The sequence below is a fragment of the Rhipicephalus microplus genome, chromosome X (genome assembly GCF_043290135.1).
Source record: "Rhipicephalus microplus isolate Deutch F79 chromosome X, USDA_Rmic, whole genome shotgun sequence".
Taxonomy (NCBI): Eukaryota; Metazoa; Arthropoda; class Arachnida; order Ixodida; family Ixodidae; genus Rhipicephalus; species Rhipicephalus microplus.
This window is the reverse complement of record NC_134710.1, coordinates 501506060-501521455: the sequence shown is the minus strand read 5'-3', so window position 1 is coordinate 501521455 and position 15396 is coordinate 501506060. Positions and strand designations below refer to the sequence as shown.

The 15396-nt window shown below is 45.5% G+C and overlaps 1 protein-coding gene across 4 annotated transcripts in view; it reads right to left on the bottom strand.

The window, feature by feature from the left end:
* The window catches only part of LOC119160747 (protein GPR107), a 428055-nt gene that overhangs the window by 379291 nt on the left and 33368 nt on the right, over positions 1–15396 (bottom strand). For all 4 annotated transcript variants that reach the window (XM_075881006.1, XM_075881007.1, XM_037412965.2 and 1 more), the window contains exon 2: positions 1059–1163. In XM_075881006.1, coding sequence (XP_075737121.1) covers positions 1059–1163 — 105 coding nt within the window. The remainder of the gene's footprint in view (positions 1–1058; positions 1164–15396) is intronic.

Genomic DNA, 15396 nt, shown 5'->3' with positions numbered 1-15396 from the left:
AGAAAACGTATTTTGGGACGTTAAACCCCACATATCAATCAATCACCAAGAAAGAATAGAGTGAAAATGCCTAGCCCTAAAAACCTGAGGGAAACAAGTTTCACAAAGAACAGCAGCATCATCAGCCTGACTACGTCCACTGCAGGACAAAGGCCTCTCCCATGTTCCGCCAGTTAACCCGGTCCTGTGCTTGCTGCTTCCAATTTATACCCGCAAACTTCTTAATCTCATCTGCCCACCTAACCTTCTGTCTCCCCCTAACCCGCTTCCCTTCTCTGGGAATCCAGTCAGTTACCCTTAATGACCAGCGGTTATCCTGTCTACGCGCTACATGCCCTGCCCATGTCCATTTCTTCTTCTTGATTTCAGCTATGATATCCTTAACCCCCGTTTGTTCCCTAATCCACTCTGCTCTCTTCTTGTCTCTTAAGGTTACACCTACCATTTTTCTTTCCATTGCTCGCTGCGTCGTCCTCAATTTAAGCTGAACCCTCTTTGTAAGTCTCCAGGTTTCTGCTCCGTAGCTAAGTACCGGCAAGATACAGCTGTTATATACCTTCCTCTTGAGGGATAGTGGCAATCTACCTGTCATAATTGCCAGGTAGATTGCCACTATACCTCCCACATGATTACGTCAAAGAACAGCATAACGCTGGTCAAAGGAGTCAGTTTCAATGCCACTGAACAGCGATTCCAACATGCCTAGAAGAAAGGTAGGAAAATGTCATGCCATTTCTCACAGCACTAAGATGCATTTTTTTTCAACATCATTAAAAATATCACTATAACTCTTTGGTAACTTATAGCAGAGTGTTGAACCCCCAAATGGCATTGTTTAAAAAAAATGTTCATTACTGTTACTTATACCCCTTCCTGAAGTTCTTGTCTCATGTATAGAAGTACCAGAAAGAGAAAGGCAGCACAAAATTAACCATACTGAAATGCAGCATATAAAGGTGGTGTGAGGCATTTGAAGAAAAATTGGTGTTTGGTAGTGTCCCTGTTCCTTCGAACAGGAACACTACTATGCAGCACAGTTGGTAGAAGACAAAACTCACCCTGTTAGTGCTTGGCATGAATGACAATGCCTCAACCTCAATGTTGAGCTGCCCGCCAACCAGGAAGCCAAACGTGGTAACACTGAAGTACCGCCGCTGCTCGCCCTGCATGGAAATTTTACTTGTACCACATTTGCAAAGGTCACTGAAAAAAAAAAAGTTTTCTCGTTTCACGAAGTAAGCTAAGCAGCGCTTCAAAGGTGCACAATGATTGATTGATATGTGGGGTTTAAGATCCCAAAAGCACCATATGATTATGAGAGACGCCGTAGTGGAGGGCTCCGGAAATTTCTACCACTTGGGGTTCTTTAACGTGCACCTAATCTGAGCAAACGGGCCTACAACACTTCTGCCTCCATCGGAAATGCAGCCGCCGCAGCCGGGATTCGAACCCACAATGTACGGATCAGTAGCCGAGTACCTTAGCCACTAGACCACCGCGACGGGGCTCAAAGGCGCACAAGCCTTTCATATTGCCACGTTCCATTTCTCAAGTTTTGTTATCGCCCCAAAACACTACACAATGCTCAGCACAAAACGCACGTGCAGTTTTCGAGAAGCTTCCGGACTTTAGTAGATCATTTCGATAAGATCACGCCCACTCTGCGAACTGTACAGATTATTCTGGAACCTATGCCACAGCCAGCGATAACGCTAGAACGTTCGATGGAAGAGTATAAATGCCGACGCGCTTCGCCGCTTGTCACTTGTTCATCGACGGCCGACGCTCCGTTCGCCGCTATATGTCTGCTACTGTAATCGGACTTTCCGTTTACCGGGCACAGGTTCACCCAAATAAACAGTTAAATTCCAATGCAAAGTCTCCTGTCTTCGGCCACATCACGACCCCGTGACATCTGGTGGAGGTGCTGCTTCGTTCATGTACCGCACGCCCCCGTCAAGCCGTGAACCCAGCCCACGTCGCGGAGAAGACACCGACGCCAACCAAGAGCAGCGAACAAGGCGCCGACAGCAGGGTCTCCCACCGGAGTACGGGCTTCTACAAGAAAAGGCGCGGAAGACCAAGGCCATGACCTCAACTGCAGCGACAATGACAACCGGAGCGTCCCAGCCCGCAATAGTCATTGATCAACCCAGGGAACCACCAACGTTCCATGGGTCATCGTTTGAAGACCCGGAAACCTGGCTAGAAACATACGACCGTGTGGCCGCCCTCAACTACTGGGACAACGAAGAAAAGCTCCGTCGTGTGTACTTCTACCTGGAAGACACCGCAAGGACCTGGCTAGAGAATCGGGAGTCCCCGCTCCGAACGTGGGATGTCTTCTGCGACGCATTTCTGCAAACGTTCGCGAGCGTCGCTCGCAAAGAGAGGGCCGCTGCTCTACTAGAGACCCGGGTTCAGCTACCAAATGAAAAGGTTGAAATTTTCACAGAGGAGATGACCCGCCTATTCCGTCACGCTGACCCAGTCATGCCTGAGAAGAAGAAAGTTCGTTTCCTCATGCGAGGAGTCAAACAGGAGCTCTTCGCGGGACTAATGAGGAATCAACTGAACACCGTCCAAGAATTTGTATCCGAGGCGACCACCATCGAAAAAACCCTGGACATGCGCACCAGACAGTATAACCGTCGCCTGACTCCAGAATGTGCTGCTGCTCAAGCCAGTGACTCCGAAGAGCTGCGAGAAACGATCCGAGCGATCGTGCAGGAAGAGCTGAGCAAACTGTTGCCTTTGGCGCAGCCTCAAGTGGATTCGATCGCCGACATTGTTCGAGAAGAAGTTCGGCAATCGCTTCGAATTCCCCAAACACCGCTGCCCGAGCAAGAAACTATGAGCTACGCCGCTGCAGTGCGCCACAACGCTCCTCCCCGTCCACGCCAAAACGCCGCCCCGTCGCACTTCCGTCGCCAGACGCCACCGCCGCCACCACCCCCCACCGACGTTCTACCGTTCCCCAGCAGGCCAGCGCAGTGCGCCGAGGAAAACGGACATTTGGCGTGCACCTGACAACCGCCCGCTCTGCTACCACTGCGGCGAGGCCGGGCACACATACTGTTGTTGCCAGTACCGACAGATGGGACTGCGTGGCTTCGCTATTAATGCACCGCGTCCGCAGCCAGGAGATCGGCCACGTGGCATCGCCGACTACCTGACAGGAACTCCATGGACACTACGAAGTCCTTCCCGTTCGCCGTCGCCCAGCCGCCGCATGTCAGCGCACCCCCTGCAGTACTCTGGCCCAACGCGGGGCCGGTCTCCTAGCCCGTATCCAGGAAACTAAGGGCAGCAACCGATGGAGGTGCGGTTGCTGTGCGACGAACTACCGAAAATCCTCCGACGACGACAACACTGCGACGGAGCTTTCCGAACACAATGCCAACCAGGCAAAGCCCTGACGGCAAAAGCTCACTTACCGAAGGTGGCCGGACGACGCAACATGGGAGCAGCGGAACAAGCCGACGCAGCCGTGACCCGACGCCATGCCCTAACTGTAACGCAAGACGGCGAACTAGCGACCTCGACGTTCTTATCGACGGCCACAGTGTGACCGCTCTCGTCGACACTTGAGCCGACTATTCGGTCATCAGTGAGTCGTTCGCCGCGAAGTTAAAGAAAGTTAGGACGGCTTGGGAAGGCCCTGAAATCCGCACAGCCGGAGGTCATCTCGTAACGCCTGCAGGAATCTACACAGAGAGAGTCACCATTAACGGCCGTATTTATCCTACAGACTTCGTAGTCCTACAGCGTTGCTCGAGAGATGTCATCCTTGGTATGGACTTCTTATGCCTCCATGGTGCTGTCATCAACCTAAGAACAAAGTCGATAACGTTATCCACGAAAGAAGCACTACCGCCAGGTACGCCGTCAAGAAATTATGCCTTGAATGTGCTGGAAGAACAAGTCACCATTCCGCCTCGCTCCAGCGTCATTATTTCAGTCGGCGCTCCTAAATCACCTGACCTGGAAGGCGTCGTTGAAGGCAGTCAGCATCTGTTGGTCACCCGAAATATTTACGTCGCAAGAGGAATTGCAGAGCTCTGGGGAGGCAAAGCAATGATTATGCTAACGCATTTCAGCAATGAGTACAAACATGTGAACAAAGAAACAACGGTCGCATACATCGAAGAAATTGTGGATGCCACCAGTGCTTTCGCCCTCGCCGATTCTGCGGAACCTGCTCAGAGAAACCAAGCCCCTCTCACAGCTTTCGACACCAATCCCAGACTTCCGAACCATAAGCAAGAACAGCTCAAGGCCCTGCTCCTGCAATACGAAGATTGCTTTTCCTCGTCATCAAAAATTCGGCAGACCCCAATCACGAAACATCGCATCATAACCGAAGAAAATGCCAGACCACTCCGTCAGAGTCCGTACAGGGTTTCGACGCAAGAACGTGAGGCCATGAAGAGACAAGTTGATGAAGTGCTACGGGATGACATCATCCAGCCATCCAAGAGTCCATGGGCGTCCCCCGTGGTGTTAGTGAAGAAAAAGGATAGAACCCTACGTTTCTGCGTCGATTATCGCCGCCTGAACAAAATCACAAGAAAGGATGTGTATCCTCTCCCACGAATAGACGACGCACTTGATCGGCTCCATAACGCCAAGTACTTTACGTCAATGGACCTCAAGACTGGCTACTGGCAAATCGAAGTCGACGAAAGAGACCGAGAGAAGACGACGTTTATAACACCGGATGGCCTCTTCGAGTTTAAGGTGATGCCCTTCGGCCTTTGCTCAGCGCCTGCAACTTTTCAACGCGTTATGGATATCGTACTGGCAGGATTGAAGTGGCAGACTTGCCTTGTGTACTTGGACGTCGTCGTCATGTTTTCCTCGAGTTTTGACGAGCATCTTCGGCGCCTTGAAGCTGTACTTAGCCATCAAGATGTCCGGACTCACACTGAAGCCAGAAAAGTGCAGATTTGCGTACGAAGAGCTCTTGTTTCTGGGGCACGTGATTACCAATTCTGGAGTCCGTCCCGATCCACGGAAAACAGCCGCCATCGCCGACTTCCCGCCGCCCACTGACAAGAAGGCGGTGCACCGATTTCTGGGCCTGTGCGCCTCTTATAGGCGGTTCGTGAAAAACTTCGCCCGCATCGCCGATCCCCTCACTAACCTTACCAAGGCCGACGTGGAGTTCAAGTGGGAAACGCCGCAGGAACACGCTTTCCAGGAGCTTAAACATCGCCTTCAGACGCCTCCGTTACTTGCTCATTTCGACGAATTCGCCGAGACAGAAATACACACTGACGCAAGCAGCGTAGGTCTTGGCGCCGTTCTTGTGCAGAAGGCTGACGGACTTGAAAGGATTATTAGTTACGCCAGCCAATCGCTATCCAAAGCAGAAGCCAATTATTCCACAACCGAAAAGGAGTGCCTCGCCATCATCTGGGCTACGTCGAAATTTCGCCCCTACCTCTACGGCAGGCCCTTCAAAATTGTGAGGGACCACCACGCCTTGTGTTGGCTAGCCACCTTGAAGGACCCTTCAGGTCGCCTCGCACGATGGAGCTTGGGACTTCAAGAATATGACATTACCGTCGTTTACAAGTCCGGCAAGAAACACTCTGACGCCGACTGTCTCTCTCGTGCGCCTGTCGACCAACCACCACCTGACAACCCGGATGACGACTACTTCTTGGGAACGATAACTACCGACGACTTCGCTGAACGACGGCGGGCCGACCCGGAACTTAAGGCCCTAATAGAATACCTCGAAGGCAGGACCGCCGAAGTCCCAAGGGTATTCAAGCGCCCACTTGCGTCGTTCTTCCTGCGAAACGGTCTTCTCCAAAAGAAAAACTTTTCACCGCTTCGAGCCAAGTACCTCCTTGTGGTGCCTTCAGCTCTGCGACCAGAAGTCCTGCAGGCCCTGCACGACGATCCAACAGCAGGGCACCTCGGTGTTTCTCGCACGCTCGTGAGGATACAAGAAAGGTACTATTGGCCACGTCTTACCACCGACGTCACCTGTTATGTGAGGACATGCCGGGACTGTCAACGACGCAAGACACCACCGACAAAGCCGGCGGGACTTCTAAAGCCAATTGAACCACCTCACCGACCTTTCCAGCAGATTGGTATGGACCTACTGGAGCTGTTCCCGACGTCGGATTTTGGAAACAAATGGATCGTGGTAGCTACCGACTACCTCACCCGCTACGCCGAGACAAAATCCCTGTCAAAAAGCAGTGCATCCGTGGTAGCTAAGTTCTTCGTCGAAAATATCGTCCTACGTCACGGTGCCCCGGAGGTCCTTATCACCGACAGAGGAACGGCATTTACTGCTGACCTAACTCAAGCGATCTTGGCATACAGCCAGACAAACCACCACCAGACGACAGCGTACCACCCACAGACCAACGGCCTTACCGAGCGGCTAAACAAGACGATCGCCGACATGCTGGCAATGTACGTCGATGTCGAACACAAGACGTTGGATGCCATTCTTCCGTACGTGACCTTCGCATACAACACGGCGGTGCAGGAGACGACGCAGATATCTCCATACAAATTGGTCTACGGAAGGAGCCCGGCAACGACGCTAGATGCCATGTTACCCAACGTCACCGACGAAGAAAACCTCGATGTGAGTGAGTATCTTCAACGCGCTGAAGAAGCCCGACAACTCGCGCGTCTCCGCATCAAGAATCAACAGACGAACGACAGCCGCCGTTACAATCTTCGACGACGCTTCGTGGAATACCAGCCAGGTGAACGTGTTTGGGTGTGGACGCCAATACGCCGACGTGGACTAAGTGAAAAGCTTCTGCGACGGTACTTCGGACCATACAGGGTGGTTCGACGTCTCGGCCCACTTGATTACGAGGTTGTCCCCGACGGCATCACGAACTCTCAACGACACCGATCACGACCTGAAGTCGTTCATGTCGAGCATCTCAAGCCCTTTCATGCGCGTTAACAAACTGAAACAGTGTTTTTTTGTATTATTACTGTATCGTAATTTATTCATTGTACTTTCTTGCATTTTTGTTGTACCTTCATCTTTAGTTAAAGCATCAGGACGATGCTTTTTTTCAGAGGGGGGCAATGCCACGTTCCATTTCTCAAGTTTTGTTATCGCCCCAAAACACTACACAATGCTCAGCACAAAACGCGCGTGCAGTTTTCGAGAAGCTTCCGGACTTTAGTAGATCATTTCGATAAGATCACGCCCACTCTGCGAACAGTACAGATTATTCTGGAGCCTATGCCACTGCCAGCGATAACGCTAGAACGTTCGATGGCAAAAGTATAAATGCAGACGCACTTCCCCGCCTGTCAGTAGTTGATCGACGGCCGACGCTCCGTTCGCTGCTATCAGTCCAAGACTGCTACTGTAATCGGACTTTCCATTTACCGGGCACAGGTTCGCCTATGTAAACAGTTAAATTCCAACGCAAAGTCTTTGGTCTCGTCACGACCACGTGACAATATTGGAAAGAAGCTTTTAGCTTAATTAAACTTTGAAATGCATGTGACTGTTGACAAGGAAACAAAATGAAGTCTGACAGCTCCCACCAATGGTGTTAAACACACACAAAAAAAGAAACTTAGAAGACCGTAGGATTGGGCGTGTTGCTATACAGCAACGTTGCTTGGTGGGCAAGTTGGAACAAGTCAATCATAATGTAAGGTCCGTTCGATTCCCTTGCACCACGTGAACCAGTTTACGAGGTGTTGCACCTTGTCATTCATTTGAGCGGTGCAGCACTGACGATCTCAGAACCCTGCCATTCATTTCGAAAGGTGCAGAAGAGGTGCAGCACTGGTTCACGATTTTCCTGCACCTTCTACACCGATGGTGCCAGCTTGGTGCAGCCGCGCGTGCAGTTGAGTAGACGACGCAGCACTTGGGCATAGGCATCGTACCTGCCTCTACAAACGCGGTGTGTTTTGCCAAGATGTTTGCGCCTTATAAACTGTCCACATGTACGATTCGCTATCGATCAGTGTTAGCTGAACGGTGTAAATTAAGCGAACAGAAATAAGGCCTGTACCTTGAGTGTCGTGTTGTGCCTGCACTGTTGAACTCACGCTGCACAATTTCTGAACTTCCCGTGCACAGCCTTGAACCAGTTCCGACTAGCGCAGGTGAATCGAATGAACCTGTAGTGCAGCGCAAAAAACAGACACCAAACGAGCAAGAGAATGAGGACACAGCGCACTCTTTCAACTGAAGTTTGCCCTATCTTTGAGAAAACCGTGCTCCTGGCACGCAATTGGGACCAAAAAGTGAGGGTAATAATTGAGGCTGAAGAAATCAAACGATCTGGGGATGCATGCGTAAGCACGCTTTCCTTGCACCTTTTTGATAAAGAGCTTTTGTTTTTGGCAAGACATGGAAAGGTGGATGGTGTTAGCGCTCATGTGTGACTTATCGGCCCTTCTTTAGTTCTCACTTCTTGATTTTTTTCTTCCTGGTTTTCATCTTTTCTTCATTTGCCTGTGCATATACACGTGCGTCCCAATCTAATAAACTTTAGTTGGAAGAATGCGCTGTGTCCTCGTTCTCTCGCTCATTTGGCATCTGTTTTTTGCGCTGCACTACATTATGTGTTACTACAACAAGATTATAAGTGCAAATGAGTGCAACAGGAAGGACAAAAGAGAGGATTGAAACAACTTATTTCTTTGCTGGAAGTTCAGCCCTCCGAGTCCTCTCTTCAGTCTTCTCTTGTCGATTTATTGCACTCATTAACAAGAGAGGAACAGGAGAAATTGAAGATAAATAGAAAATGGCCTAAAGGGTTTGAAAATAAAATTATTTACCAACATTACTGTCCAAAGAAAACACTGATAGAAGCATAGTGACTGCAGAAAAGGTCTGCACTTATTTCTGACCAAACCAGGTTTCACAAAAATGGATGTCAGAAGCAAGCTTCATTTAGCTCTGTCTAGAACTGTATGTGCTGAACAAAGGGGGAACTGGCTTTATATTTGGCATAAGAACGCTACAGCCACCATGATGGCTGTGGCGTCCTTAAGTTAAATATAAAGCCAGTTCCCCCTTTGTTCAGCACATACAGTTCAGGGTGGCAGGTCAGCAAAATAGTTTATCTTCTTGACACAGCCAGTGTAAGCCCTCCTATTTAGGCAACAGTTCTCACATTTTTAGAGAGGCTTGGCAGACTGCAGCAGATGGCTGAGGGAGCTGCTTTTCTTTTTGCCCCACAACACTACACACACCTGGTTGCTCTTTCCACATCTGATAGATTGTTTATTACAATGAGAAGAATAGTTCGTAGTTATTCATGTTAAAGAGACAAGGAAGTCCACAAATGGCAACTAACAACTGCAAGAGCACGCAACCGCAGGACTGAAAGAAGGCACAAAAAGTTATCTGCGCATGCAATACCTATCAATCCAGCACACATGCGGTTCTATGTGACAGATAAGGTTGGTGACCACCTTTAAAAACACATGTTTTAAAAAAGGTTGATCTTGGGTGATTTCAAATTTTCATGTTCTCTTTCCATTCAAGAATATTTAGCAAAAACAATTTATTTTATTTATTTATTTATTTATTTATTTGGTAATACTGTCAACCCTCATAGAGGGTCATCAGAAAGAGGACATACATAAAGAATGTACAATGTTCATAAAGTTTGTTAATATCTTGACAACTCACAATCAACATTCAAATAACAACTCAATAACAATTCAAAATTCACAGTCATTTATTTAAATATTTGCTATGACCATGAAATCGCTTACATCACTTGGTACTGAAAAAAAAACTAATTCAGCAATCACGTAAATGCGCTTTTACAGCATTTTCGAAGTCAGTGACATCTATTAAAACAACAATTTTGTTCGGCAATTTGCTCCACATTTCTATGACATCTGGAAAAAAAAAATATTGAAATGTGTCAGTATTTACACGGTGTAATTTTATGATGCAATTGTGGTTAGTTCGGGGATTTATTTTGTCTGGAGAATGTAAATATTTGAGCTTATCTATCTTCAGTTGATCGTGCATTATTTGGAACAATACTTTTAGCCTATCGTTATTTCTACGTAGTTCAAAAGGATCTAAGTTGCATCTCCGTAACATCAGTGTGACTGATTCCTTCCTTCGGTACGTTGAACAAATAAAGCGCGCTGCTAGTCTTTGTATTCTTTCCAGCTTCTTCTTCTTAAGAGTAACTTGATTTAGACTCCAAACAACGGATGAATATTCTAGTACTGTCCTAATGAAGGTGGTGTATGCAATATGTTTTACGTCGCGCGATGCATCCTGCAGCATCTTCCTCAATAAATATAACTTTTGATAGGATTTCGCGCAAACGTTATTTATATGCTCATTCCATGTTAATTTTCGCATAATTGTTACCCCAAGGTACTTGAACTGAGTCGTATTTATTAAGTGTTCACCAACTCTGTACACAAAGGGATGGATTGTTTTCTTTTTGCTGATGTGCGTAAATGTAGATTTAGAATAATTTATTGCCATTTTCCATTTCCTACACCAGTTATCTAAGTTTTGCAAAGAGATGGCTGAGGGAGCATTTACATTGAGCTGCATTTACTTTGCAATTACATTGAGCTGTTTGAAAGTTATGGCCATTTTTTCAACCCCCGTTGGCCGCATCCAAAACTGAAGCTTTTCGATGCCTCCACACTTGCTATGTAATCACATGTCTTTGTCATATGTCATATGTCATCATGTGTCTTTTGTATGCATCCAAAAAACAGCAGGAAGGGTACGATGGAAGCTTGCAAGAAAGAAAACCGTAAACAGTGGTCATGACCAGTCAACATTTTGACAAGCAGACTTATTTTCCTCAAGATTAAAACAGAATTGTCCAAACATTGGCTCGACCCAACCCCTGTTGATAGATTTTTTTGTATACATATGATGCACTTCTGAACTGTTCAAGTACGTTCTGAAGCTTGTAAAACATGATGTTTTCTTTTTATTTTAAAATTTCTGCTACTCGGATGCAGCACTCTGTTGTTTAGGTTCTGCTTCTTTTCAATCGACTGTGTTTTTTCCTATGCCATTTTGAGCTCTTGGACTTAATGCTGGCTTTTCAAACAGAAGCTTACAGTACTTCATGAAATATGATAAAGTATAAGAACAAGAAAAGAAAGAAGCTTCAATGCAAGTTAGGGAATCAACATAGTACCAAGCGTGTACCAAGTAAGGAGCATGAGGATAAGAGTCAGCTGGCGGACACAAAACGAGCTAAGAAAACAATTTCATTCAAGAGAAGATATAGCCGCTATTCCAAGCTATAAGCCTGGTGAATTTCAGGTATTGGGTGCGAGGCCCACTACTGCAAGAGCAGGCTCTGCAATCGTGGTGGCGTGCAGGGTTGGATCATGTGATCATGCCTCGCTCTGGCAAAGGAAAGCTGGAGGTTGGATGTGTTGTCTTTAACTGCAACTTCGCGGTATTTTCACTTTTGAACAGCATTGCTTTGCTTTCACTTCATGTGTGCGGACTTCTAGAGACTACACAATCCGGAAAGCTGCAGTAAATGTTATTGGTGGCACGCCACAGCGCGCTACGTAGGCGATGCTGCTGGCAGTGCCACTGTCACCTCTCTCTTTTTATGTTGTGGTTGTTAATTCAAGCTCATGGGGTTAACATAAACGCCTACCACAATTGTTCACATAAAAGCAGAACGTTTCAGTTACTGCACAGGAGCCTCATTCACAAGGAAAAATGAATGTCCAAACAGTCCGATTATGTATATTTTAAAATACGACATACGTGCGTATGTGTGGGAGAAGTTGCCGTCATTACATTTAAAAAATGCGTGCCATTGTCTGAACTGTAGAACAGTCTTGATGGGAATGAATTTGTCTGTTCCATTTTCCTTGACCTTACTAAAGCTTTTGACACCATTAATCACACAAATTTATATCGTAAACTAGAAACCTATGGGATCACAGGCCCTGCTCTAACGCTTTTAAAGCATTATCTAACTGACCGAGGGTTTGTGGTATACGCGCGTCAAACATTTTCTCTTCCTAAAATTACTAACCAAGGAGTGTCACAAGGTTCAATTCTGGGACCATTGATTTTTTCCTTTTTATATTATTGACTTGCTGGACGTCACAAACTTATGCCACTATGTATTATACGCAGACGATACAACTATATCACTACGTGATAAATATATGAGTTCATTACTAAATAAGCTAAATATGGCACTTGACCACCTGATCAAATGGTGTAACAATAACAAACTACTTATTAATCCATCTCAAACTAAGTTTTTGGTTTTCCATCCCCATGAAAAGCCTAACTGTTGAATCCCAACATAAAGTCTCCTGTCTTCGGCCACATCACGATCCCGTGACAATATGCAAAATCAAGCCATACGCATCATAACTTACAGTTGTTCGCGTTCAGATGCCTTTAGCCTGCTTAATGAGCACAAAATTTTATTTGTTAACAAGTTATTTCAGTATAACAAAAGTATAATGTTTTATATCTTACTTAATTCCCAACTCTCCTTTGAATATATTGAGTGTAGCTCACTCAAGAATACTAACCCCTCCAAGTTTGCTTCTAATTATAATTACTTGCTACCACACGTTCACACTAACTACAGTAAAAAAAAACATCTAAATTCTCTACCATTTGTCCTTGGAATAGTTTGCCGTTTGAACTGAAATCTTTGCCCTCATTTTCACTTTTCAAAACATCCATAAAATCTTTCCTTTCAACTCCTGATTGCTCACCTTAGTTATGGTGTATAACCTTTTTCCACCTGTCCTGATTTATTTTATGTACTTATTTCTGTTTCCCATGTAAAATTTTCATTTTCTCTTTTAATTTTTGTCACTTTTCAATTTTTATTTCATATTACTCCTGTGTGTGGTATTTGACTTTCCATTGCATTGCTTTTTTTACATTATTTTTGCATTGTGATTTTCGTTTTATGGTATTCTTTCATTTCTTTAACTGTTGCATGTTGCGGCTTGTTTTGACTTGTACGAGTTTCTTATTATCACCAGCTAATCTGCTGTCAATTGTTTTCAATTCACTTTTGCTGTAGTTTTTAACTGAGGGTCCCGTTTCTAGTATTTATACTCTGGGACCCTCATCTGTATACAAGTGTTATATAATCGATGCTTTGTAACTAATAAAAACTGAAACTGTCAAAGTCAAAATAAAGCATTGAAGTTCAGTTCTTTCTGTGCATTTCTGCTAATTTAACCCTACTCCGGTCTATTTCGTGGCCACTTGCTTCTGTGTGTTCGGCCAGAGCGTTTGACGAAATCTTCTTTCTTACATCATAAATGTGCTGCTCCAGTCTGCCAAAGCTACACCGACCACCCGAGTTTCCGTTCGCATGTGATGTAGAAAAGGGGTAGCACACCAAGTCCGTGCCTCCAAACCCGAAATATTTTCCTATGGCGTATAGAGCACAAAATAATAGTCGACCACATCTGCTTGCCCGGTCCCCATTTTTACAAGGTGGTGCCCCCTCCTGCCAATGTCCCTGCCGTCTGCGATTTCAGATCACATGGTTCCTTGCTTATTAGTCTGTAGAATGGGCCCACAGACACTCTCACTTCTCAATGTTGTTTTGATCTACAGGTAAAAACGCGGAGAGCTCCGAAAACTGATTAATCTTCTATTAGCTGCCATGAAATGTCACACAGCTTATGAATGAAGCTGTGAAAAAACTGGACACTGGCATTTTTACTTAAACATGAAATTGCCCTTTAGATTGCGATACACAAGATGTACCTCACAGCGTGCTCATTCAAGGGTTCAAAATAATACGGCTGGTGCACAGTGCACTTGCTATGGCAATCGAGCCCGGTCGGGACTGCATTTTTCAATCACTATTCCTCTTTGTAGAAGCTGTGAAACTGATCCAATCATATTTTTTTCCCATATGTGGCTCGATTGTGATCAAATGTGCTCTGTGTGACAACCGTGCGAAATTTTCGCAATAAATATTAGGATCGTGCCGCACAGAAACTTTTCGTCTTGTGAAATTTCAACTAGTTACAGCTCTGAATGAGGCACACGCGTGAATGCGACTTTCGCGTTTTCCCCCAATCATAACAGAAAGGTTGCAGCTGCATGCAGACTCTAAGAATGCAGGGCTGCTTCCCACAAAGCGGAGAATCCGCTGGCGCTGTGATTCGTAAGGCTTTGTGTACTAAGAAAAAATGAAAATTTGCATGAACCGCGGCCCGTCTCTAGATGCAAACCTACAATGAACAAAGTAGCATGGTTGCGCGCATTTCTTTCAGCAAATATGAGTCTCTTAGCCTCAAGCACGTGTTAATACCTATATGGTGCTTCGATTCGACACAAAATGAGTCATTACTTTTTACAAAAGCAATGCGCTCGGCCCCCGTGGTTTTCATATAGGTGGCCATAGCAGACGACGCTGGCAGTCGGGCATTATGAAAAGCCTAAAACTTTTCCAGAGCAGTTATTCAGCACTTCGTACAGTCAGTGAAGAAGCTGGAGCAGTAGTCAAGTACAACAAGAACAATAAAAAAAAAGGAGACGCAAAAGCATGCGCAGGCTGCGCATGAGAGGGTTGGCGGAGCAATCTAACCACGCACGTCACAGGGATGCGCCCGCATGATGGCGCCACTGTATGTCCTCCCACCCAATATTGAATGTTTCTTTATTACATGTACATTCAGTTCAAATCTTTGAAGCCATTTTTCTCGCATGATGTTTGGCATCCTACAGTTGCGAGATGATGCAGTTCCTTATAATATTTGCACATAAAATTATTTGCAATGTTTCTTTAGAGGTGAAAAGGTCCATTCAAGCCAAATTATGAAAAACTAGAGATAACTTTTTGTACTATGACCAATTGTGTGCAAAACAGACCTGCTAAATATCAACTTTGTCAGACTTTTCATGATGACCCAGCTCAGAAATATGATGATCGTGGAGGTTAGATGCATTGGGTGTTATCCTCACTACGCAGCTACCCAGTCGTGTTTGAGTCGCACCAGCTGTTAGGTTAGGTTAGGACACTATTTTAATTTTATAATTTCTATTTTTTTCTATATTTTTAATCATCATTTTAAAGTTTAAATTTACCTAATCCCTGCAAGCCAAAACCATACATTACAACTTTAGGAACAAAACTGTAAAAGTTTTTCTCAAAGATGGCGACCTGTTTAAGCCATTTGATTTTTTTCTTTATACAAATTAACCTATGGTTGACTCATGCATATCCAATCACTATTATTGATATGACAGGCCTCAAATATAAGATGTTGGCATAAAATGGTACATTCATCAAATTTTTGCATGCATATACGCCCTCAACAATGTAACAATTGATTAAATGATGAGCCTCTGGCTAGCTGCTAGCTATCTCCTGTGTTTCATTAATCCTTGGCTAACACAGCGACCCATCT